The following is a 24,461-nucleotide window of genomic DNA, read 5'->3' as shown; positions in this document are numbered from 1 at the left end:
TGGTATATCTTGAATCAAAATGTTTCTATCGATCCAAAGCAACCTCTGAAATCATCTTTGTGGGACTTTGATATGTAAAATTTCGACTTTTTGGCCAGAAACCTCTTTTTATATTTTTACAAATCATTCAATAAGTGTATTCAAAACATCTATATAACTTGGTACCATTTAAAGCGCCTTGAAAAGTACTCCAGGAAAGCTTAAGGAAGCATGGGGTGATCATCACAATTTACATAGTCGAATCTGACAAAATAGGTCGAATTGGATCCAAAAATTCGAAAAACTAACAATTCAGGACAAAATGTCAACCTGAGTTTTAACCTCGATTTTGCAGCTGGTTGGTGACAAAATCAATGGATTAAAGGCAATGGATGTTGCTGAAGCTCATAAGGATGCGATTGCGGGTCAAAAAGTCCTAAAGCATATTCTATATATATATATATATATGTTATTTGAGCCAAATTTTACGTAAAAATCAACATTATTGATTCAAAGCTATATTATGTATAAAGTGAATGATATAATTATTTCATCCCTCTTGATTAATATCAAGCACGCGACGCAAATTATCTAATATCTATTAAAAGAATAACATTATGACAAATCAAGATAAACTGTTAGCACTCAAATCAATTTAAAAATATACTTTGTCGTCGTTTCTATTGTATTTATAATAGCAAAGACTTACGAATTGCATTCATGTTCTAAACAATTCAGCTTAGCAGAAACTCTCCATACTTTGCTGCTGTCCCGAAAATACAAGCATTGTGAGACCATATTATAGTGCAATTATTGCAGCCTCAGAGCGCCTTCATGTCATATTCCTCGCTGGAAAGTATTGTGCCTGATTTGATAATAGCTGATTCTGCAATAAAATAGTGAGCTGATCGAAATTTCCCTTAGGTATGATCTCATGTGGTACAAGCCATCATTATGAACCTGTAAATCAGAAGCCCAGGTCTGGACAATACAATGGTTAGACATTGACAAAATGACATTGTTCAGATCGAGTTATAAACACCATCAGTTCTAGGCACAAAAGAGAGAGACTAATAAAAAAAAATGGTTCCGTTATCATTCATCATGTTGAATAACATTGTGGATGCCCTACTTGATGCTCATCTGAAGTTCAAGTGAGACATGAATGACAAGTGTAAATGATACTTTGAAATGTCATGAACGAATGCCTAACAGGCACATTGCCATCACATTGATGATGCGCATCGACATCACGCAAAATATTCATGTACAACCTCACACCAAGAACCTGAAAAAAAAAAGATGTTCCTATTGGTACGGATAATCTCTCGTGGTATTGTATTAAAAATGCAATATCATCATCTGATTTTAATACAGATTTCATCAGCAAAAGCTTGAAACTCGTCGTGTCTTTATGCGAATGTGTATATACAGTATATGGACAGAATGTCAAGAAGAATGAAAGCACAAATATACATGTCATGATGAATAAACTGACTGGATCAAGCATAATGACCACTACTGTATGTGCAGTTACGATGAGCAAGTATGAGATATTGCTTGATCTACTCAAATCTTATATCCAGATCAGATACACAAAGTTTATACAATTCATGAATGTCATAGTATGTGTATGTGTATTTTGTGCACGAACCTTTAACCCAAAAATAAAGCAAAAAGCGTGCTATTGATAAATATAGGCATCTAGTCAAATTTGTTGTTGAAACAAGCATTTCACATGATGAAGCTTTTTTTTTTTTTTTTACATTTTGTTTTTAGGAAAAAAAAAAAAAGGAGGCAAAGCAGCGTTGAAAAGGAGGCGTAGAGGCTTATTGTATACAGTGTATGTATGTGTCTCTAAAGGCATTGCTATTCCTGTACATGTACATATTGAAGCAAGCATGACATGGACGACACACAGCGAAGGGATTGTGCGGCTTGTAGAAAATGAATCATATATAGTTATTGATCTGTTCTTGGCATCGACTTATGTGTCATGCTGGTATGCTCTATTGAATTGTTAAAAGCGGAAAGAACAAGAGGATTCCTGAGAAGGTCAGTGTTTGTGTACGAGAAATCATACCAAATAGAGACAGCGAAGAAAGAGGCTGAAATGCATCACTTCCAAGAATAAGGAAACTATTGCAACTCCAAGTCCTGATGTGTTTGGTCTCTTTCTGATTGACATCTCGACAAGCAATGGATGCTAGTGCTTTCCCTGTCGAATATCAACATGGAGCGAGCACGTCTGGACTTTGAATCTTGTACTGTTACACTAAATGCAAAATAGCCCAAACAAACAGATACAATAATGCACCTGTAAATCTCACATGTATACGGAAATACCCAATTATTCAGTTGAAAACAGGAATAAAAATGACATGACTCATTTGATTGGGCAAAGTCGGATGGCCCTACTGTTTGCACAATTATATAAATGACACATATGCATTGCTCTTTTTCTCTATTCACGTATCCTCAATTTCTGATAAATCAAGAAAAGAACCCATATACAAATCTTATTTGATGACAATCACCCCTTCTATTGACCCAATTGTAAGCATATCTATTGAACTATTACCTGAATTTGGTTTCACCGTGCAAGATGAGCCTGTTTATGGACCTGGATCTGTATTCCAAGGTATGTTTGTAGTGACAAGAGAATTGCAAAACAAGCACCAACATGCATACATACTAGGCATTGTTCACCTTAAGATGAAAGAATCGCCTGTCGCGGCAGACCGCATTGTGTTGACATTTCGAGGTGCTGAACATGCTACTGCGGTCCACGATGGTATCAAGTTTTTAGTGCCGTTAATCAAGAACCCCTTTTTCGGTATGCAACAGACCCTCTGGCAACGTACACGAGACGATTGCTTGCTAACAGAGAGTCATTACCAGTTCCCCTTCACAATTCAGATGCCCATGATTCAATTTCCTCCCTCTATGGATCACGCACTTTATCAATGCAAGTTTGATCTCTCTGCCAAGCTGATCCGCACCACATTTACTCTACCTACCGTGTTGACACAGCGCACCATCAGTTACATGCCGTTCATTGAAACAAGTCTCTTGAAGCAACCCAACATTGAGGAGGGCTATCACAATGGATTGTATGCTTCTGCGCAACTGCACTCCTTGGCCTATGTGCCTGGTGACAGCATCCCAATCACTGTTGTAACATCACGCCGTCATGCCAACAAAAAGAGAAAAGCAGAGGAGGATGAACCAGCTGAGGTCAACTCGATTCTACTGGAATTGTGTGAAAAAGTGGAACTCGTACAGAGTCGGGCTGTTTCGATCACAAGAGTAGTTGCTTCTACCTTGTACAAGGCAAACTCCAAAGGGCACAAATATTCCATGGTCAAGACCAGAAACGGTGGTGGCGCAGAATACCAAGTGGCTTTACCTCTTCCTGTGGATTTGACTCCATCCATCAATTACTCAAAGGTTGTCCGTGTTTCATACACACTCAGGATCAAGATCAAGAGTAGCCAATGCTCGCTGATGGGGCCCCTCTTTAATTCAATTGTTGATATGGAGCTTCCTCTCAAGATTGGCACGCTGGGCTACGGCATTCGAGCCTCACAAGATCTGCAAGTCTATTATGTAGATACTGAAAGCTCTCCAAGATTCCTGCGCTCTTTAGAGTACGAGGAATCCCTGCCATTGTATGAATCTAGCCGACTCCCATCCTACCAACAAGACACATCCCTCATTGCATGACTTTAACCGCATTCAAAATTATTTATTACCCAGAGGAATCACCGCTTCTTCTTATACCTTGCTTGTATAATATATACATATCCCATCATTTTATCATTGATCTTTGCCCATAGTTAGCACCTTATATAATAAACCAACCATCCTATTTACCACTACTTCTTTACTGTTGTACTAAATAACGTGAGTGGCACATTAGCTCTACATCTGTCAAATCTAAACATTGCAGTTTTGGTTCCTGAAATGTTTCATTTTTATTCATTCAACAGCAATCATCAGAACAATCATGGAATGGATGCCATCAATAGAATATATATAATATGCGTTGTGTGTGTGTGTGTGTGTGTGTGTGTGCGTGCGTGAGTGCGTGTGGGGTGTGTTTTGTGTACAAGTGAGGGAAAGCAATTCGATACTGTGAGTTGTTTTTGAATTTTTCATTAAATCGACACTTAGTTCTCGTCACCAATCTTGGGAGCCAAGTAGTATCTGACATAACCAAGGTTCTCGAGCTTATAATCAACCAAAAGAGGGACGTCTGTTGATAAGTTCAAGCTAACACGGGCGGCGAGAGGTGTGGCCTTGGTGAAGTTGACGAGATACTTGATGGAGAATGTCATGGAGACGCTTTGCTGGAGTTCGATGACAGTGGCATCATCCTCGCTATCAACAGAGCTGTTGGCCTTTAAGGTGACAGCACCCTTACCAATCTCACCATCACTAGAGAACTTGATACCTTCCTTTGTACATTCAATAGTGACTATACATAACACATGAGTCAGTCTAGAAACTGATATATTGACATGGTCACTTACCGGAATCACTGAGGGTTTGTAAATCGCGACAGATTTCTTGGAATCTAACAGAAGACATGGTGACAACGGCTTCGTATGAGGTCTCAGGGATGCCCAAATGTTCACTGTCAATATCCATCAACTTGAGATCGTACTCACTAATCTTGTCGCTGTCTAATCACGCACAAAGCAACGCGTTAATGCAAACCAAGCTTCTGATTTCCAGTGTACGCATAACCTACCTTTGCTTTCAAACACCATGCTCAAAACATCACCCTCGTCGTCAGCCTTAAGGGTCAAGATGTCATCGTTACGAGCACACTTCAAGATCTTACCCAAGTTGGCCAAATTGATACCTAAAGGCAAGTTGCGATCACAACGGTAAGGATCAAAACCATCAGAGCGCAACAACATGGCGACTAAAGCGACGTGAGAGTTATCCATAGCTTGGAGAGCGATACCAGAGTCGTTACATTCAAAGTTACATTCTGTAACGAGTTCTCTGACAGCTTCAAGAAGAGATTTAAGGAGCTTGGCTTGTTGGAGGCGGGCTTCGAGCATTGTAGCTATTCAAATGTTACTTCAAAAGAAGCCTATGGACAAGAGGTTCTTGTTACTTACCTAAAGTGTTTGATTGATGAAAAGTTTAGGAGAGAAAGAAAAAGAGAATGTACGAAATCCGAAACGCGTCTTTTGGATTGAAAAGATTTTTTTTTTTTTTCAAATGGTATGAATTGCGCGCTTTTCATCCGGTCCGGTCAATTGGATGCGCTTTGTTCGCATCCAGAGATGCCCAACTCTTTTGTGCATAGTTTATACTGCGCTTGGAAACATAAACGAAGGCTGAGCATGACTGAACAAGACCAAGAAGATTTGACGAACGCTGAAGCAACTCCTTTGGCCTCTACATCCACGAGAGAGTAGTGTCCAACAAAATCAAGAACAAAGAGCTTCGTGGCCTAAAGGTAAAAGACATTGGAGCTACAGATGCTCTTGCTGCTGCATTGTGCGGCTTCTCAAAACGAGGGTACAACTACTCCATGTTCTCTTTGTAATACTTCCGGTTCTCTCTTCCTTTTTCCCTTCAGTGAAGTGATAGCTTTCTTATACAGCATTTGTACATGCAAACACCCAACGACGACATACTGAGCCCGGACTATAGCAATCCATTGCAGTATTTCAGCTCGCAATCATTATCTCGAACAACACCTCCCATCTATGCAGATGACCCATGGACTACCAGCAGCAACGCTTCTTTTGACTTCAATGATACAAGCAATAGCAACAACTATGCAGTGGATAGTAGTTTCATGATGGAAACAGAGCTGGATCACCAGGACGCAGGGTTTGGGGCGGAACTGACAGCTAACAATGTACTTTGTGAGTATATACACAGCACGATTGAATAGCTAAGCATCGTATTCAATATGTATCTGGTAGTGGGCGCGGATGTTCCTGATGCCTATTTCGACATCTACAGCAAATCAAATCCTCGTCATGAGAGAATAGATGCCAGATCGCTGCAGGTTATATTGCATTTGGCGGGCATACCTGTGTTTCGGCAGCAAAAGGTTTGAACAGTGCTTCATTACATAGGATGGTTTGCTCATAAAAAGTGTATTAGGTCATTAGCCTGGTTGTCACTCCTGGCGAGAACTCTGTTACACGGAATGAATTCAATGCTTATCTAGCGCTGATTGCCTGTGCTCAGAAAAATATGGGTAAGATAGTGCCATTGCCTCATATTAAACCAACCGTATACAAACAAACATTCGTTGCATAGATATATCATTAGAAACCGTATATCATTATCGAAATGGTGCGTATATCAGGGATTGCTGGTAATGTACAACGCACTAATGCCCGCCCACGTCAACTAGATCTACCTATACCAGCCATATCCGACATGGAATCTTACAATATCCACGACATGCCCACAATGAACAAGGAGTCACCAGCTAAAAAAGAGGATCCCTGGGAGAGTGATCAGCCCAAGCAAGCCGATCGCTCCGATGTGTCAAGCACAAACACTGCTGTCCAACCAGAGACACACGATCAACAGCAACATCAAGCGCAGCTCAATCGATCTCTCCATCATCAGGAACAGGAAGCCATGAACCAATGGTTTCGCGATCTAGATCATATATCGGTTTCCCGCACATCAGAAAAAGAAGGCTTTTTATTCAAGCACATCAACTATGAAGTGGAGAGCGAGAAGTTAGGCTGCAAAGTACTTCGACGGTTCAGTGATTTCTGGTGGTTGTGGGAGGTTTTACTGAGAAGATACCCTTATCGCATCATGCCAAATTTACCGCCGAAAAAGCTGGGAGGAAGTAAAGTGCTGCCTGTTATGATTGAGTCTCAGGATGTATGCCAACCTTGTTTACATTTGCTCATAGGAGACGATATGTTTGAGGAAAGAAGAAGAAAGGGCCTTGTTCGTTTTATCAATTCTGTTGCAAGACATCCTGTATTGGGCAAAGACGACGTTGTCGTTGCATTTTTGAGCCATCCCTCTGTAAGGCTTTCCTTGAATCTTTGTTAGTGGTACTCATTGTTTTTGTAGGAAATCAATTCATGGAAGAGAGCAAATTCTCCCTCATTAGACGAAGAATTCGTTAGGAAATCACACAACATTGCTTATTTAGAGCGGATGATACCTATGGATTTAGATGATCGCATTGCTAGGATGAAGAAACGACTGTCTATCTCAATACAACAGTACGAGCGCATGTGCTCCATAATGAACCAGATGAATAGACTGAAGAAGGCATTAGGGACTGATTATATTCGATACAGCACCACATTAAAGTAAGTAAATGGTAGAGGCGAGATCCGTGCAGAAGAAGGCACTTATCTGAATACAGCTCTGTCAGTGAACTGGACAAAAATTGCTGGGTTCCCAATTGCCAAGGATGCCCAGAGGTGATAAGAGGCTACAACAGCATTGTAAAGTCGATGCAACAAGCAGGTGCCATGTTAAACACACAGGTAACGTTATGAGACTCACCGAATACATTCAATGTATTTATGGCAAAGCCTGAATCATAGGCAAAGGCTACAGGAGACAGTATCGTGGAGAGTTTGAAAAGACAACGGGATCTGCTGGAATCATTCAGAGTATGGCAACAATAGGGTTGTTTGCTACTAGCACTAACTATATTTATCTTGGTAGGAGCTGCTTGAACGCCGAGATAGAATGAGCCCTATCCAGAATGATACGCTTTCGAGGCAAATGGCCAGATACAAAAAGGGCCAGCTACAACCATCTGTTGCTCATGATGAAGACGCAGCGTCTCAAAACGACACTACGACATCTCAGCCTCGCCTATCGTTTGATGACGCCACGGGTGGACTATCGCTTGTCAGACAGCGCAACGTCTTTATCAAGCATTGCTTCATGGAAGAGCTATCATACCTTCACAAGCAGCAGGCAAGTGTGTCTGTCATGTACAACAGATTTGTGAGAGACGAGGTGAAGTATGCAAGACAATGGAGCGATCATTGGAAAGGTTTAGAGATAGCAACAAGTGAAATGCCCAGCGCACCTCATGATTTTTTGTAATAAAGCAAAAGCCCGTATTCAAAGTATCATATCCCATCTCTTGATTAGGGTACAAAATATTGCATCTCATATTAGCATTTGCATTGGGGATGAGCAATTTGCAGCAATGAAAAATAATCTAATACAAAAATAAGTAACAGGTTAACCTATTGTCTATTTCTATTCGCAATTCCCTCATTTATTATGAACTTCCGAGAGCATTTGTAGCCATGATGAGTTGTATAGCATTGATGATTATCAGCTAAAACTCATTCAACTCCGACTAGACGTTTTTTATCCGATTTGTTCCATTTTCGATTTCTTTGATCTATTTTCCATGATTCGACTATATAAAATATAACGGCCATCCCATGGTTCCTCATGCATTTCTGGAGTACTTTTCGAGGCGTATCCAATGGCGCTACCTACTAGCAATGTTTTAAACAAATTTATTGAGCAATTTATGGAAATACGAAATGAGGTTTCTGGCCAAAAAGTCGAAATTCTACATATCAAAGTCCCACAAAGATGATTTCAGAGGTTGCTTTGGATCGATAGAAACATTTTGATTCAAGATATACCATAGTAAAAGTCTTCATTTTCAAGGTCAAAAATGCGATCGCTTGATTTTCGATGAAAGCCATGAGGGGTACCTCATGCTTTTTGGCCAATTTTTGGCCATGTTTTTTTAGGTCCCCAAAAAGTTGAGCAAAGGTGTCAGAAAGTAACTGTCAGATGAGAGCAACTGTTTGGTGCTATTCTGACAGTCTAAAACAGCTCCTAACACGAAAAAACGCGGCTCAAATGCATCTAATTTTGCAGTATTTTGTATTCTTTTGACTAGCAAAAGGTAATGCAAATACGCTCTCTGCCCAAATTTGCACTGTTCCCATCAAGACAGACGTGGCGCATCCTAGAATGGTCAGATCCACAGCTATAAGTTGTTTAGCGAAGAATCTTTTATACTAATGGGAAGAGAACGAAGAGAAATATTTGTCAACATTCGTAGAATTCTTCATAACCTCTTGCAAAGCGAGCATGCCTCTATCGAAGCTTATAATTCAACTGGGTGATCGTTCCCAACCATCCCTTTTTTTTTTATGGCTTGAATTGCAGCTCTACCACATTACAAAAAGAAGAATTCTAAACAATCGCCGGGGGGGAATTTACGTATTTGTCATTCTTCTGCACATCCCACTGAAATCATGTGTGGCCTTGGACACATTAAACACAAACAGCCTACATATTCTCTTTTATACAGATTCATTTCCAAACACACTGCCGTCTCCAAATCTAGACCTGATTATAAACGATGATGTAGTGGAAAAAGAATGAGCGGTGCGTTCCTTGTACACCATTTCTAAACACTTGGAACTGCGATTTAATGCAAACCTTTTTTCCAAATGTGGTAAATCAAATTAGATGTTGAAAAAGATGGGTTGATCTAAGATGGGAGTATTATTTTTTATTGCTTGGGTTTTTGTACAAAAAAATGTGGTTTTGGGAGGGTGATAAAGTAGAGATTTTTTGTTTACAAAATAAATATGATAGTCTAATAAAACTTGAGAAAATGGGAGGGGAGGGGAGGGGCAAAAATGTTTATCACGTTGTATATATATATATATATGCTGGGGATGTAGGATGGAGTTTATGCAGATGCTTCGGCACTGATGGAGGTGATGTGTTCAGGCTTTTCAATCTTTTCCAAGAACTTTGTATGAACGCCGTCAGCCTTGGCTTGGTGGTATGAACGAAGCAAGACATCAACATCGTCAAGTGAGAGAGGTCTGACATCTGCTAATTCCTTGATCTTGGCGGTAACTGCCTTGGCATCCTCATCCGTCAAGTCCAAATCAAGTTGCTCAACACGGTTTTTGACAGCATTCCAACCAGTCAAACGATGGCCAATACTGACATAACGAGTCATACCGAAATCAGTAGGGTTCAAGATTTCATAGGTGGAAGGGTTGTTCAAGATGGCCTTGGCGTGAATACCAGCCTTGTGAGTAAAGGCACAGTAACCAGTAATGTAGTTGTTGAAGGGAACGGTAACCTCAACTGCTTCAGCGACAATGTTTTCAACTTCACGAATCTTGGTAAGATCGTACTTGGTCTTGACATGCTCCTTGTCGGCAGTGTACATTCTAGCCAACAAACCGCCCAAAGGAGTGATACCATTACGCTCACCAATACCGAGAACAGATGTATCAATATGAGTGGCACCAGCTTCCAAAGCTATCATATGAAAAATGCTCCGTAAATACCATGATCCCCTCTTTTAATCTACGATCTTTTTCAACTTACCAGCATAAGCGTTAGCAATAGCACAACCAGTGTCGTTGTGGAAATGACATTCAATATCACAGCTGACGACGCTTCTCAAAGTCTTGACGAGTTCATAGACTTGACGAGGGTTAGCACAACCAACAGTATCGGCAATACCAACACGATTCACACCAATCTTGTCAACAGCCTTGTAGATGCTCAAGAGATCAACGAGATCAGAGCGGAAAGAATCCTCAGTAGAGAAACGCACCTCAAGACCCTTACTCTTGATATATGTAATCACCTCGATAGCTTGCTTGGTAATGTATTCCATATCCTTACCATGGGAGAACTCACGAAGGAAGCTAGATGTGCCAATAACAACATCAAGACCATCAACACCAGTATCAATGGCCAACTTGGCATCATCCATATGACAACGGACATGAGTCAGGATCTTGGCCTTCAAGCCGAGGTTAGAGATGACAGTACAATCGTTGCGAGATTGCTCAGAAGCAGCGGGAGACGTTAATTCGAGGTAATCCACACCAATGTCATCAAGGGCCTTTGCAATTTCTTTGATTCAGAAAAAAAAAAAAAAAAAAAAAAAAAAAAAAAAAAAAAAAAAGTTAAACATTTTGTTCACTGTGTGTTTCGGTTGATTTGCTTCCAATATACTTACCAACTTTCTTTTCAGTAGTGAAGAAGGCATTAGCGAACTGTTCACCCTCTAATAGAAACAGATCAATACGCATGCCAATCACCTTCCGAATTGAGCTTACCTCTGAGTGTGGATTCAATGATCTTGAAATTACTGACATTTGAGTTGGGATCATTGGATGCATAAGGGGAAGCAGCAGCTTCTCTGGGCTTATTGTTACCGTTAGCTTGGAGACCGTTTTGAGCCATATTTAAGATTTGTTTTAGTTTTAGTACAGGTGAGTTAGGTAAAGAAGAGAAGAACAAAAGTAGATTTTGCAAATTGGAATGTTTTATATATCACATTTTGGGAGAAACTCTAAAATCTATCCATCAAAACTGATTATCATCATCTTCACATAGTCACAGGCATTAGTACGGTGATTTAATTACCGTATATGGCATGGCCAATCATCCTATCAATCAATTCAGGTTTGCTTGAATGGGAGATGATAATCTAGCATTTGATTACCATAGCAGACAAACTCAGACTGTCCTCTCCTTCTTTGTTTGTTTGCCCTTTATCCATCTTGATTTGATTATCTTTCTGGATTAGCTCCAAAAAATAGATCGTCTTTGATCTTGGATCTTTCGCCTCACCATTTGAGCAATAGTGAACATTGCAGTTAGAGGCAAACCTTATTACCCCGCCCTGTGAAATGTCAAACCATGGAAAGGTTTACGAATATCAATCAGCATACAAGATGTGGTCCTCTTGTTCCATTGGATGCTTTCATCTATTGATTTGTCATGAGAGCTGTTGAAGACCATGTGTGGTATTGTGTCCGTCGAGAAAGTCAGAGATGCCTTGTCTTTTTGTGTTCACTTGGTTGCATAAGCAGCTTGAGACTTTCATGAGATTTTCATTTCTGGATTCACTACTAGAAATGCAAGGTGATCGGGTGCACAGCATGTTATTCATTGCGTGATATTCATTACATTTACTCTGGCTAAAGCTGAGAATTTCGTAATGTACATGCTATTTTATCAGATCTTGGAGTTTTACATGTATAAAACAGATATTTAGATTTCTTATTTATTTCTCGTCATAGGCTACCGGGAATACACTCTGTATATACGCATTACGTTTGTTTCCTGGAGGATAGTAGTTACAAACATAATAATAGCCATTCATATCATCGCAGTAAGCTTCAGCACAGCCAATTCTCGTTGTTTCCTCCCAGACGACTTGGGTGAAATGCCTGACTTCTTCACCATTCCAAGATGCTCCATCTTGAAAACCATAATTCTCAATTTCAAGATTGTACCATTCCTTGATGGCAGCAGAAATGGAGGGCTGACCATAGCCAATGTTCTCTCCACAATGATCGTGGTAAGGTCGACGATCCTACATAAAAAAAAAAAAAAAAAAAAAAAAAAAAGAAATCAATCTCTATTGATTTTTTTTTTTTTTCATCGAGTATCACCTACATCACTATAGCCCCAGTAGCACTGATGAGCCCAGTATTGAGCATGTCTTGCAAGCGTAGTGTCCCATCTGACAGGATTGACATTGTGCCGTTCTCTGAATGTGTTGTGTGCTTCAAGCGCAGCAATTTTCAAACTGAATTTGGCTGCATTACAGCAAACGACAGCCACCAATGCAAATGCTGCTAGTGTAAATACAACCATGCTGTTATGTTGTTGAGTAAAAGAAGGAGTGTTTCTTGTTATCCATTTTATACTTGGCCATTCGTGAGTTCCACCATTGAAATGTGGACCATGAGTGTAATAAAGGGAGATCTACGAGGAAGAAGCTAATGGCAGTGATTCATATGATGAATCACTCGTTACTAAAAGCCTTGGACGATTCATCAAACTACATGGTAAAAAGTACCAAGCTCCTGAGTGCAATCATGGTAAGCATATAGAGTCATAAGCTCACTCGGACGCTTTCAAAGGAGATCAAGTCAAGCAGCTCATGTCACATAATGAGAGGGAAGTGACTGAGCTAGTTTTGCTACTAATTGTGCATATACAAATCACATCCACCATGTACATGTTGCTAACGTCAACGAGAAATATATACAGTTTTATTGTTTTTAACCCAAAATGGGCTTGATAATACGCTCCAGCACTTGCAATATCAAGACTCTGTTCAGATTGGGATCTTGACAGCGCGCCCAGATACGATCCATTGCCGTATTGCAGTTTTGATCTCCAATCAACTGTCTCACAGCGTTGGGAATCAATTCATTCATCAACATGGTCCTCGCTAGCTGCTTGCTCTTTTCCTTGTCCTGTTCTGTTCGCTGCACTTGCTCTTTACCATCGTCTAACATCCATTTGCCTTCGGGCCAAAACTGCTCCCCCAGTTGATTCAGCATTCCCACAATGGCGTCCGGCGACATGTATTCTTCAATGAAATCCGTGTACTGCTCTGAAATGAATTGCGCATAGGAACGACGCACAATCTCTCGTAGCAGGTTCAGTATGGATCGACGCATCCAAGCTTTGTTGTTGGAAGAGGTCAGGTTGAAGATTTCCACCACGAGAGCGTACGTCGTTTCAATCAACAGTTCCACATCCATAGAGGATAATGCTTTGGTGTTATTATTGGTGCTACTGTTGATAGAGGTTGAGGTATTTTGGCGTTTAGGTTTATCATCATCCACGATAGAATCCACCACTGTGTGCCTCTTTTCCTCCTCAAAATCCTCTGCGTCGTCTCTCGCCACTGTGATAGCACTGTCCTTTGACAAGTTACTTTGCATACTCGATACCGAACCTTGCCTTGTTTTCGTCTTTGGTGCAAACCACTTGTTGTTGGTATCATGATCCATGCTCTGTCTTTCGTCTGCTGCTGTATTGTCCGTTTTTGGGTTGGAGGCTAGACCCGCCACATTAAGATTGCTTGTGCTATTGCGAGAAAACAGAGATCGTGATTTACCGCTGCTGGTGGATGCTGTATCTAATGCCGTTGTATGATCCACCGCTGCTGCCGCTGCCGCTGCTTCGTGCTTGTATTCATCAGCAAAGGACGTAACAGTGCCCTCAGCAATCTCAGCCCGTCTTTCTTTTCTCAGGAACGGTAAAATAATCTGATCTGTGCCTAATTCCTCATCTTGCACCACAGTATCAATGTATTTTTCCAGCGCTGCCCCTACGACTTCCAGTGGCACCTTTCTCTTTTGCTGTGTACTTGATTTCTTGAGCCAAGATTTTGTGGTGGTGTCCAACGGCAGCTTCAATTGCAGCTTGGCAGCTCTCTTTGCATGTCTAGCATGTAAAATAGTATTGAAGCATTCAAAATCAGCATAGCTTCTTGTAATCACATAACCGCCACCCTCAGAGCCTGCATGATCTTCCATGGCAGGTCTTTCAATCTGCACAATGTACACGAGCTCCGTCTTGTTGAGTGGCTGGTCGCTTGGTTGAGGAGCAGAGATATCCATAATAGTAAAGTTGACTGATCCACGACTGAAAATCATGCTGGGCGGGGCCAGCGGTGATGGAGGAGGAGGAGGAGATTGTAGAGACGCAAGCACGGTGGTCTCTTGTTGCTTTGGTGCGGTGACAATAGGTGCTGGCTTGAGCTGAGCCGTTGCTCTTGTAGGCTCTGGTGTATCTGGAGGCGTGACCTGATCCAAGCTGCTTGTAACGCTATCGTCATCTTCAGTTGATTTTCGAATGGAATCTGATTGCTGTTCTAGCGTAAAACCTTCCTCAGCAACCAACCCAACATCTGGCGCATGGCTGGCATCTGCAGTCAAGATGACAGCAGCCGCAGACACAGTAGAAGTGATGGATTTGGCCTTATCCTTGTCCGATAAAAGATCAATAATCCAACAATTGAGAAAGTCAGGATCACTCAGGCTATCCAATATACCCCCAAACAAAAATGTAGCCAGCAACTCCTTGAATAAGCTCATCAACAGTAGCGAATCTCTGTCGGCTGTCGGTAAAGTGCGTTTGAGGAATGTTTGACTAAGGCTTCGAAGCTGGCGATGCTGTTCTTCTTTTGACAGTAATTGAGCAAAGGGCGATTGGGGATTCTCAATAACATAGTCGTCCATGGATAGCTCAGACTCTTCCAAGGCTCTGCACTCCCTCTACAAGAATAATAAGGAGAAAGCGATTGTCAATCATCTAAGGAGTCAATGCTTCCATCTCCAATATACTATTACCATATGAATGATCAGCGTATTAGCTACACCGTATAATGTGGACATGACAATGTCGTTTCTCTCTTGATTCAGCAGGATCTTTTGCACATTCAGGAATACAACATTGAGCCTCTCTCTTGCCAATCTCTCAAATGTGGGGTCATGGTGTATGTTGATGGGCGTCCACCAGCTCGAGACAAAATCACGCATAACATAATCCAACAACTGATTTACAACGATAGTCAAAGGCGGATAATAGAGCTCAACCTCTTTTGCAGGTTCTAGGCTATCACTAAACTAATTTAAATAGGTTATTCTTGTGTTGCATCGCACATTTGCTTTGTCTACCTGTTCCAACGTTTGCTCTTTGTACGATAGATTTCTCTCAAAATGCGAGTAGTCGGCACTGGTTGTTTGATGACTGGAATAAAAGAGGCCAATCGAGAATCCAAGCACAATGAAGACGAGGAAATAGTAGCCATCGGTGATGAGTAAACAGGCATAAACAACGAGGAACGCTATCAAGGCGAATGGTGTGATTTCTCTCAAGAAAGACTTATTTTCTATAGGTATGTATATCTTTAGCAGCTGTATCAAGGCGTCCAATCCTGTATACGACGACATGATCATGTAAAATAGAGAGGAAAAAGAAGGATAAATCTCGAGTATTTGGAAAACTAAGGGTTCAGTTGTAATTTTGCTTTATTTCGGGTTGAAACCCAGGCATGTCTTGCTCTGTTTGGTATATCTAGCCCGGGAAAATCACAGCGACATAGGAATGCCATCATTCAATCATGGTGAAACACACACACACACACACACACACACACATAGCCAATTCGGAAGAACTAGCCCATAGTCCATGCTGAATTCAACGGTAAAAAAGACGCACCGACGGATTAACCGTGAAGCGAGCGAGCGAGCGAGCGAGAGCGACGCACAAAAGCATAATCAGACATCGTGCACTTCGGACATTGATACGACACAATATAAACAAAAATTTGTCATGAGATAGCAGCAACTTCTTTGTTCTTTAATACGATAATATGCCATTCTCAAAAGGAAAATATTGCTGTGGATTTGTGCCTATCAAAACAGGTAAATCAAGTCTCATTTACATCAAGCAATGGGTTAGTGATTGAAGTGCAATGTTTGATTTGAAATGTAGGTGTATCACTCATCACAATATTTGGCATCGTAAGTGTCCTCGTAGTGCAAACAGTGAAAAGCGCTGACAATGCTATAGCTGAATAAACTCTCTGGCTTCTATGGCATCTTGTCGTTTGATTTTAGTGATTTTCTTGCCACCCTGATTTACATTTACTCGCTCATTGCCATTGCGGTGTTCTCATACGGCCTTTATGGCTTATACACAGTATGGTTTCTATCAGAGTAGACGATGACACACAATCTCACAAGCAGGATTATAGGACAATGTTCGCATCCTTCGTTGGTACACCATGCTGTTTTGGCTGGATTGTTTTGTCAGTTTGATCACCACTGTTTGGTTCGCAGTTACTTGGTTTTTGTACACGGATCACAGCTTGCCTGAGCTGGCAGATGATCCAGAGAAATTAGCAGAACATGATCGTGTGTTTAGAATGGAGAGCCAGGTCAGCATTGCTGTGCTCGTGGTGTTGAGATTGGTGCATGTAAGTTGGTTTGCCATGGTTCCAAGCAGAGAAATGCCAAACTGACATGTTATGGTAGTTTTATTTTGCACTCATTGTCACTCGCTACTACAAGGCCATCAACAGAATCAGCTACTCCAAGGTCTCTACAGAGAACATTGACCTCGAAGAGACAGGCAGAAGCACGGAGCCAGCAGCACCCAAACCAGCACAAGATTAAAGTATATTTCAACATTTCCCCTACTAGACACATAAATAATGCAAAACCAGATTCACAGATTTGATCTAAAAAAAGCGACCATCAATCTAAAAATGATAATCTTCAGTAGCACCATTTATGGAATCTTGATCTTTCTGAGCGTTGTGGGGGGGGGGTATGTGCGAGAGACTGATTCAGAGTGGGGAGTGTAGAATGACTGTTGATCTTTGGAGGCCTTTCCATCTCTACATCAATTACCATATTAAGAAGGCAACTTTTTTGAGAGGGTCTATATAATGCTTGGATGCATTTTCTCCATCTTTTTTTCCTTCTTTTTTTCTCTTAATATATATATATATATATATACATATACATACACAGCAATGGTCAACGCAGCCGACAACATTACATTATGGAAGTCCCGTCTTCAGAATTTGACAGACCTTCAAGTCCCTACAGACTATCCTCGGCCATTGCCTGCTCGCACTGTTGAAGAAGTTCAGACATTTGATCTCTCGGAGCAAACATTGTTGAGTTTGGCTCAATTCTCCATGATTCCCTCTCATCCTACACCTTTCTCGGTCATTCTAGCTGCATTCTCTGTGCTTCTTCAACGTTACACTGGCGATGAGGAATTTGCTATTGGCACTTCATCTCCTACTGGAAATCCTCTCTTATTAAGGCTCAACATTGACCCAGCAAGTACACTATCTAGCATTATTCAAATGGTGACAGAGGTAACGTATACAGAGAATGTGTGTGTCATTGGGTAGTAGGAGGGAGATGCTAATCAAAGCATCATTGCAGGTCGAGCAAGAAGCTTTAGAGCAAGAGGTGCCTTTTGATCTACTCTATGAAGCCATGTACAAGGACACAGACCCTGACAGCAGACGTCCTCTCTGTCGTGTTCGTTTCTATAATGAAATTGACACACCTTCTCAACACCATTTGGCCAGTAGCTCTGCCAGCTCAGATTTGACTGTGTTCATCTCCTCTCCCGAGCAATCCGCGTCGCTTAGAACCTCCTTCCTCCGTCCTGTTTCCATCCGTGTTGTATATAACCAAATATTGTTCTCTCCCAGACGCATTGAATACCTCTTTTCTCAATTGGCTACATTGATTGAAACGGGCGCCAAGTCTCAAGACCTTGCTGTGGGTCAAATCCCACTCTCTGACTCTGGATCTGAAGGTTCACCACTTCCTGATCCCACTTCTGATTTGCATTGGTCACAATGGAGAGGCGCCATCACGGATATCTTCTCCGCCAATGCCAACAAGCATCCTGAGCGTACCTGTATTGTGGAATCCTTGGATGGATCAGACGCTACTGTCACTTACAACTATCAGCAAATCCACCATGCTTCCAATACAGTCGCCCACTATCTGGTGGCCAATGGTATCCAAAGAGAGGATGTAGTGATGATTTACGCTTACAGAGGTGTTGACCTCGTTATTGCCATCATGGGTGTGCTTAAGGCGGGTGCTACTTTTAGTGTTATCGGTAAGTTTGTTCATTCCTATCAGCAAAAATCAAAATGGCTTACATAATTTCCATTCTCTCCTGATACAGATCCTGCTTATCCTCCTGCTCGTCAAGAAATTTATCTTTCAGTCGCCAAGCCCAAGGGTTTGATTGTCTTGCAAGAAGCCGGTAAGATTGCTGATTCTGTCAGAGAGTACATCAAGAACGAGCAAGATATTGTCTGTGAGATCCCCAATCTTAAGATTGGCAGAGATGGCCATTTGTCGGGTGGTGCAGTGTCTGGCGGTTCTGATTTGTTGGATAGCGTGCGTGCCAAGGCATCTCAAGATACTGGTATTGTGATCGGTCCTGATAGCATTGGTACATTGAGTTTTACTAGTGGCAGTACGGGTATTCCCAAGGGTGTCAGAGGCAGGCACTTTTCATTGACCCATTTTTACCCCTGGATGGCTGAGACTTTTGGCATCTCGAGTCAAGACAAGTTCACTATGCTCTCTGGTATTGCTCACGATCCTATCCAACGTGACATCTTTACGCCTCTCTTCCTGGGCTCTGAATTGCATATCCCTACCTCTGAGGACATTGGTATCCCCGGCCGTCTTGCTGAATGGATGCATAAGAGCCAAGTTACTGTTACTCACTTGACACCAGCCATGGGTCAACTCTTGTCCTCTCATGCCCAAGTAGAGATCCCCTCTCTGATCAATGCCTTCTTTGTCGGCGATATCTTGACCAAGCGTGATGCTGCTCGTATCCAAAAGTACGCACCCAATGTCGCTGTCATCAACATGTATGGTACCACTGAAACGCAACGTTCTGTCTCTCATTTTATCGTGCCTGCTCGTTCATCTCATCCTGCCTTCTTGAGTTCTCAAAAGGAGGTCATTGCCGCTGGTAAGGGTATGGTCAATGTACAGCTTTTGGTCGTCAATCGTCATGACCGTACCAAGATGTGTGGTGTTGGTGAGATTGGTGAGATCTATGTCCGTGCGCCAGGTCTCGCTGAAGGCTATCTTCAACTGCCTGAAGCTACTGCTGAAAAGTTTATACCCAACTGGTTTGTTGCTAATCCTTGCCAGGACGATGGCGTGGATGAGTCATGTGTGGAGGGCGATGCTTGGAAGCAGTTTTACTTGGGTAAGCGTGATCGCATGTACCGTTCTGGTGATTTGGGTCGCTATCGTCCTGATGGCAATGTCGAGTGTACTGGTCGTGCTGACGATCAAGTCAAGATCCGTGGTTTCCGTATTGAGCTCGGTGAGATTGATACCCACTTGTCCCAACATCCTTGTATCCGTGAAAATGTCACCTTGGTGCGTCGCGACAAGAACGAAGAACAGACGCTGGTTGCCTACTTTGTGCCCAATCTAGCTGGATCTGAAGGTGATTTCGCCAGCGCCACTGAAGGCGAGGGTGATTACGACGAGAATGATGTGCGCTCCAACCATCACTTCCGCAGACTGATCAAGCACGTTCGTGATTACTTGAAGCAAAAGCTGCCCTCGTACGCTATCCCTGCTGTCTTTGTTCCTCTGGTGCGCATGCCTCTCACTCCCAACGGCAAGGTGGACAAGAATGCTTTGCCCTTCCCTGATACTGCTCAATTCAACAAGAACGCTCCTGCACCTGAGGCTGCTAGCAATGCAGAGCTTCCTCCCATGTCACAAAACGAAGCCGCCATCCACGCTATCTGGAAGGACCTCTTGCCCTCCTCTGACCCCGTTATTGGTCTCACGGAAAACTTCTTTGACATTGGTGGTCATTCATTGATTGCTACGCGTCTCATCTTTGAAATCAGACAGAAGTTCCAAGTGGACGCTCCTCTTGGCCTCGTCTTTGCTGAACCTACCATTGCTGGTCTCGCTCGCGAAGTCAACAAGCTGCAAAACAGTGATCTCTTGCTTGAGAGCAACATGGAGCAACAGCCTGAAGAAAAGAAGGAAGTGGTGAACTATGCTGCTGACCTGGAGCCTTTAGCCAAGGAGTTTTTGGCCGAATCCTATGGTCCTTTGGCTGCGCCTTCTAATGAGGGTCGCACCTTTGTCTTGACCGGTGGTACTGGTTTCTTGGGTGCTTTTATTCTCGACAAGCTCCTCAGTTACAAGGACACCAACAAGGTGATTTGTGTCGTGCGTGCCAAGGATAATGCTACAGCCTTTCTACGTGTCAAGCAAGCCTCTATCGATCATTTGCTCTGGAATGATGCTTGGGAGAGTCGCATTGAAGCTATCTGTGGTGATTTGGGAAGCGACCGTCTCGGTCTGTCTGAGAAGGATTGGTCTCGCTGTGCCTCTGGTGCTGATGCCGTAGTTCATAACGGTGCTCTTGTTCATTGGGTCTATCCTTACCATCAATTGCGTGCTCCTAACGTCGTTGGTACACTTTGGGCTATGCGTTTGGCTACTGAACAACGCCAAAAGTCGTTCCACTTTGTCTCCTCCACCTCCGTTCTTGATACGCCTGCTTTCCTCGAAACCGGTGCTCCTGTGTCTGAAGACAACAACCTCGAAGATGGTCGTTTAGGTCTCGAAAATGGTTATGGTCAAAGCAAGTGGGTTGCTGAAAAGCTGATCTTGGAAGCCAGAAGCAGAGGCATGCCTGCTACCATCATTCGTCCTGGCTATATCTTGGGTGATTCTCGTTCAGGTGTGACCAACACAGATGATTTCATCTGGCGTTTGTTAAAGGGATGTGTTGAACTCGGTTATCTTCCTGCCATGTCCAACGATATCAATTGCTGTGCTGTTGACTATGTAGCCTCTGTAGTAGCAGGTGCTGCTTATCACGATCAAGAATCTACCAAGTTGGGTGTGCTTCAAGTGACTCATCCTGCTGGCTTCACTTACAACGAAATGTTTGGCTCCTTGCTCACTTATGGTTACCAATGCCAGCAGACCGAATACATTGACTGGAGAAACAAGCTGATGGAGTACACCCTCAAATCTCAGGATCACTCCTTGTTCCCTCTCCTTCACTTTGTCCTGGATGATTTACCAACTTCTACCAAGAGTGCTCAATTGGATGATACACATACTCAAGCTGTATTGGCTCTTGACGGTGTCAAGCAGCCTTTGATGGGCGATGAGCTTTTGGGTCTCTATCTTGCTTATTTGATTAAGGTGGGCTACATGCCTCAACCATCTGCTGGCTATCGTGCTTTGCCTGAATTGAAGGCTGAAGTTACCTTGTTGAAGCGTAGTGGTGCCAAGCATTAGATTCACATTTCTGACGGTTAATCCTCTCTCTTTATATAATTGTACCATATCTAAATAAAACTGCCCTACATAGACTATTATCCAAAGATATCTTTACTTTTCATTTGTGTGCTGGCAAGTGTTTGAGCAACTATGTGAGTGAAAAAAAAAAAAAAGTCTGTTCCTAGACTACATTGAACCACAAATGAAAATATCCCAAACATTCAACAGGTTATCCACCACATGAAACGACGTATTTGGCTAACATTTTCAAGAGAATCAATCAGAGAATGGCCATGCTCAAGTCCTCACATCATTTGGCACCTTTTCCTAGATCAACATTGCCTGGAATGTCAATGCAACTTGGACAATGACAGGTAGAAATGGTCACAGAACACAGTACTGCCGGGGTGGCTTTCTTTCAACATCTCTAAATCAACCCCCTCAATCTTCCTTCTTATATCCCCTTGTCACCTTTTTAAACATTCGTTCAATATGCCTCGTGCCGCTTGGAAAGGTCCATTCTTTGTAGCATTCCCTGGCTTGAAGCAAGCTGTTCAAGCTGGTACACCCATTGCCACTCAAGGTTTGTATAGATGCCATCATCATCCATATGTACTATTGTTCTCATCACCTTGAATAAACAGCTCGTTCTTGCACAATCTTACCGTCCTTTGTTGGACTCAAGTTCCTCGTACATAACGGCAAAGACTACTTACCAGTTCATGTCACTGAAGAGATGATTGGACATAAATTGGGTGAATTTGCCTTTACCAGAAAGCGTTTCACTTATCGTTTCACCAAGGCCAAATAGACGACATGTTGTTTTATTGCGATATGATGTATATACACTTTTCTTCGAAACACACCACTGCAGTAAACCACAGCATAACAAACCACAACTACACAATCACTCACTCACACGCACTCACTCACAACTTGTACAATAATAATAACAATAAAATGCTGTTTATTTAATAAAGACCGGGTATAATTCTCTTTCGACCATGAGGGAAGGCTTGATGTAGCTTCTCTGCCGAGAAATGTGTTTGGTACCATAGTTGAGTCTCGCCAGAGACTACAGATAGATTGACAATTGTCCAAATTAGCCCACAGATGAGGATGTAATTTTGGAAACGGTAGAGTATGTTTAGCGAGAGATAGATTAGTATGTCTGCAAAGTAATGAGGTGTTACCAGCATCTCAAACCAATCTCCTCGTGGGATAAAGTAGCTGCTTGCTTGGTCTTTGGATTGTCGCAACAAAGATAGAATGGCATGGCATCTGTATTGATGATAAGAGGCATACAGGAACAAGGTGATGGCTGAAAGGGATATCATGTTGACATATGAGTCTTGTGCGCGACAGGATTCCACATTGGAGACACCTTCCAGCCAGGTACCTATTACCATGGCACCGTAAAAGCCCACACCGGTGAGATAGTGAGATACATGCATCGTGGCTGTCTTGGAAGGTTTCTCAACCCAAAACGATTCATACACTCGTCTCATCAAATGCAGTGTAAGCAGCGATAATCCAACGACACACTGTTGTCGAGATACATGATGGGTGCCAATGCGAGTATCATATTGATCCAGTAGCTGCATAATAAAGAAAGATTTGCTGAAGCTAGACAAGGATATCAATTCCACAATAGACAACACGGCTGTCATCAGTCCTATCACATAAAAGTGGCTAAAGTAGTGCTTGGGCACTGTCCATTTTGAAAGATGGTCAGCCCATTGTGTAGCAGGCTTTTTATTGTTGTGCAGATTCAGCTTTCCGTAGGCCAACACAGATGCTTGAAGTTCGTGCAATTGTTGAGCGCATATGCTTAGTATGGTGAGTAAGATTAAGCATGTACATATGAAGATGATCAGATACATGATGTATGTAAAGTGAAGAAAAAAGGAAAGAGGTGTATAAATAGGCGGACAGTGTAAATTTAATAGTAAACATGGAGCACACCAAACGAGATATTGATCAAAATACCAGCAACGATGCCCATTTGATGTCGTCTTGAAAACACGGATTCTCGAAACCAGAACAAGCATATGATGCCGAGAAAAAAGCCCAGCATCAGTCCCCACATCATTTCCTTGTATGTTCCTTGAATGGCTGAGCAATGGATTAGCAAAACATGCTTCTCTCCTACTCGAGGATCGAGATACACCTACTTCCATCTGGCAATGTCTCGCCCGTATTGTCCATCCACTGCTCCTCTAGATTTCTAGCTTCCTCTGTCGGGCCCTCTTCAAATGGTGTGCCATGTAGTCTATGAAATTGGGTTCGTATGTTTCGTATATCCTCTTCTGTGAATCCTGATTCTCGAAGTCGATCAAATCCTGTCGGTGGAGTCATTTGAGGCTGATTCTATGAGGAAGTGTTTTTTTTTTTTTTTTTTTTTTTTTTTTAGTCGCAAGCTCGTTTGCAATAGCAGCAAGGGCATACTGTACATTTTGTGAGCTAGGTGTTTCTGGAATGTAGTCAGACAACGAGCAATGAAAGTAGACTGGCGAAGGTGGCTCTAATTTGGCTTTCGAGTCTGTTCGAATAATCTTCCCCACACCATACTCTTTCAGCGTCTTTGGGTCCTCAAGCACTCTGCCGTTGTGTATCAGTCTAATGTATTTGCTTTCTATCCTACTAGAGGATTGCCGTATCTATGCATAGTGAGTATTTTCCTTTTTGCATTATAAGAGCAAGGCAAAAGGATGCTACCTTTTCTTTGATGGTATGGATGGTCTCGTCTGGCGATACACGTAAGATAAGGTCCTGTCTATCAGACCATCTGATGTGCAAGTCGACGCTATCATAGTATTCATCTGTTGCTTCCATTTTATCAGC

The 24,461-nt window shown here is 42.2% G+C and overlaps 11 protein-coding genes across 11 annotated transcripts; 5 read left to right on the top strand and 6 right to left on the bottom strand.

The window, feature by feature from the left end:
• Positions 1–2,505: 2,505 nt before the first annotated feature.
• Positions 2,506–3,705, top strand: SDH2_1 (succinate dehydrogenase complex, subunit B; the record flags this gene model as incomplete). Its single annotated transcript, XM_064821429.1, has 2 exons — positions 2,506–2,620; positions 2,678–3,705. 2 exons carry the CDS (start codon positions 2,506–2,508, stop codon positions 3,703–3,705), a joined length of 1,143 nt encoding a protein of 380 aa, XP_064681115.1.
• Positions 3,706–4,151: 446 nt separating this feature from the next.
• On the bottom strand, positions 4,152–5,054 carry ATC70_002044 (uncharacterized protein; the record flags this gene model as incomplete). Its single annotated transcript, XM_064821428.1, has 3 exons — positions 4,152–4,459; positions 4,515–4,667; positions 4,736–5,054. The coding sequence occupies 3 exons, from the start codon at positions 5,052–5,054 to the stop codon at positions 4,152–4,154; spliced, it is 780 nt and encodes a 259-aa protein (XP_064681114.1).
• Positions 5,055–5,614: 560 nt separating this feature from the next.
• On the top strand, positions 5,615–8,058 carry ATC70_002043 (uncharacterized protein; the record flags this gene model as incomplete). Its single annotated transcript, XM_064821427.1, has 9 exons — positions 5,615–5,873; positions 5,934–6,064; positions 6,118–6,214; positions 6,277–6,312; positions 6,374–7,011; positions 7,060–7,304; positions 7,361–7,484; positions 7,545–7,613; positions 7,669–8,058. 9 exons carry the CDS (start codon positions 5,615–5,617, stop codon positions 8,056–8,058), a joined length of 1,989 nt encoding a protein of 662 aa, XP_064681113.1.
• A 1,627-nt stretch (positions 8,059–9,685) lies between these two features.
• Positions 9,686–11,211, bottom strand: MTM1_1 (Carrier protein, mitochondrial; the record flags this gene model as incomplete). The annotated part of the gene is made up of 4 exons (XM_064821426.1): positions 9,686–10,272; positions 10,342–10,878; positions 10,985–11,032; positions 11,085–11,211. 4 exons carry the CDS (start codon positions 11,209–11,211, stop codon positions 9,686–9,688), a joined length of 1,299 nt encoding a protein of 432 aa, XP_064681112.1.
• An 826-nt stretch (positions 11,212–12,037) lies between these two features.
• On the bottom strand, positions 12,038–12,633 carry NSA2_2 (Ribosome biogenesis protein; the record flags this gene model as incomplete). The annotated part of the gene is made up of 2 exons (XM_064821425.1): positions 12,038–12,349; positions 12,433–12,633. The coding sequence occupies 2 exons, from the start codon at positions 12,631–12,633 to the stop codon at positions 12,038–12,040; spliced, it is 513 nt and encodes a 170-aa protein (XP_064681111.1).
• Positions 12,634–13,043: 410 nt separating this feature from the next.
• On the bottom strand, positions 13,044–15,589 carry SWA2_3 (auxilin-like clathrin-binding protein required for normal clathrin function; the record flags this gene model as incomplete). The annotated part of the gene is made up of 3 exons (XM_064821424.1): positions 13,044–15,053; positions 15,129–15,393; positions 15,456–15,589. 3 exons carry the CDS (start codon positions 15,587–15,589, stop codon positions 13,044–13,046), a joined length of 2,409 nt encoding a protein of 802 aa, XP_064681110.1.
• A 564-nt stretch (positions 15,590–16,153) lies between these two features.
• On the top strand, positions 16,154–16,958 carry ATC70_002039 (zf-CHCC domain-containing protein; the record flags this gene model as incomplete). Its single annotated transcript, XM_064821423.1, has 5 exons — positions 16,154–16,205; positions 16,276–16,304; positions 16,354–16,482; positions 16,538–16,759; positions 16,818–16,958. 5 exons carry the CDS (start codon positions 16,154–16,156, stop codon positions 16,956–16,958), a joined length of 573 nt encoding a protein of 190 aa, XP_064681109.1.
• A 362-nt stretch (positions 16,959–17,320) lies between these two features.
• On the top strand, positions 17,321–21,635 carry ATC70_002038 (uncharacterized protein; the record flags this gene model as incomplete). Its single annotated transcript, XM_064821422.1, has 3 exons — positions 17,321–17,674; positions 17,745–18,438; positions 18,508–21,635. The coding sequence occupies 3 exons, from the start codon at positions 17,321–17,323 to the stop codon at positions 21,633–21,635; spliced, it is 4,176 nt and encodes a 1,391-aa protein (XP_064681108.1).
• A 474-nt stretch (positions 21,636–22,109) lies between these two features.
• ATC70_002037 (uncharacterized protein) lies at positions 22,110–22,428 on the top strand (the record flags this gene model as incomplete). Its single annotated transcript, XM_064821421.1, has 2 exons — positions 22,110–22,200; positions 22,262–22,428. The coding sequence occupies 2 exons, from the start codon at positions 22,110–22,112 to the stop codon at positions 22,426–22,428; spliced, it is 258 nt and encodes an 85-aa protein (XP_064681107.1).
• Positions 22,429–22,588: 160 nt separating this feature from the next.
• On the bottom strand, positions 22,589–23,500 carry ATC70_002036 (uncharacterized protein; the record flags this gene model as incomplete). The annotated part of the gene is made up of 1 exon (XM_064821420.1): positions 22,589–23,500. The coding sequence occupies one exon, from the start codon at positions 23,498–23,500 to the stop codon at positions 22,589–22,591; it is 912 nt and encodes a 303-aa protein (XP_064681106.1).
• A 59-nt stretch (positions 23,501–23,559) lies between these two features.
• Positions 23,560–24,452, bottom strand: ATC70_002035 (uncharacterized protein; the record flags this gene model as incomplete). Its single annotated transcript, XM_064821419.1, has 4 exons — positions 23,560–23,732; positions 23,792–23,987; positions 24,071–24,277; positions 24,336–24,452. The coding sequence occupies 4 exons, from the start codon at positions 24,450–24,452 to the stop codon at positions 23,560–23,562; spliced, it is 693 nt and encodes a 230-aa protein (XP_064681105.1).
• Between the last annotated feature and the right edge of the window lie 9 nt (positions 24,453–24,461).

Source organism: Mucor velutinosus (assembly GCF_035048745.1).
Source record: "Mucor velutinosus strain NIH1002 chromosome Unknown tig00000093, whole genome shotgun sequence".
Taxonomy (NCBI): domain Eukaryota; kingdom Fungi; phylum Mucoromycota; class Mucoromycetes; order Mucorales; family Mucoraceae; genus Mucor; species Mucor velutinosus.
Note: the sequence above shows the minus strand (reverse complement) of the source record. Positions and strands in the feature narration are given on the sequence as shown.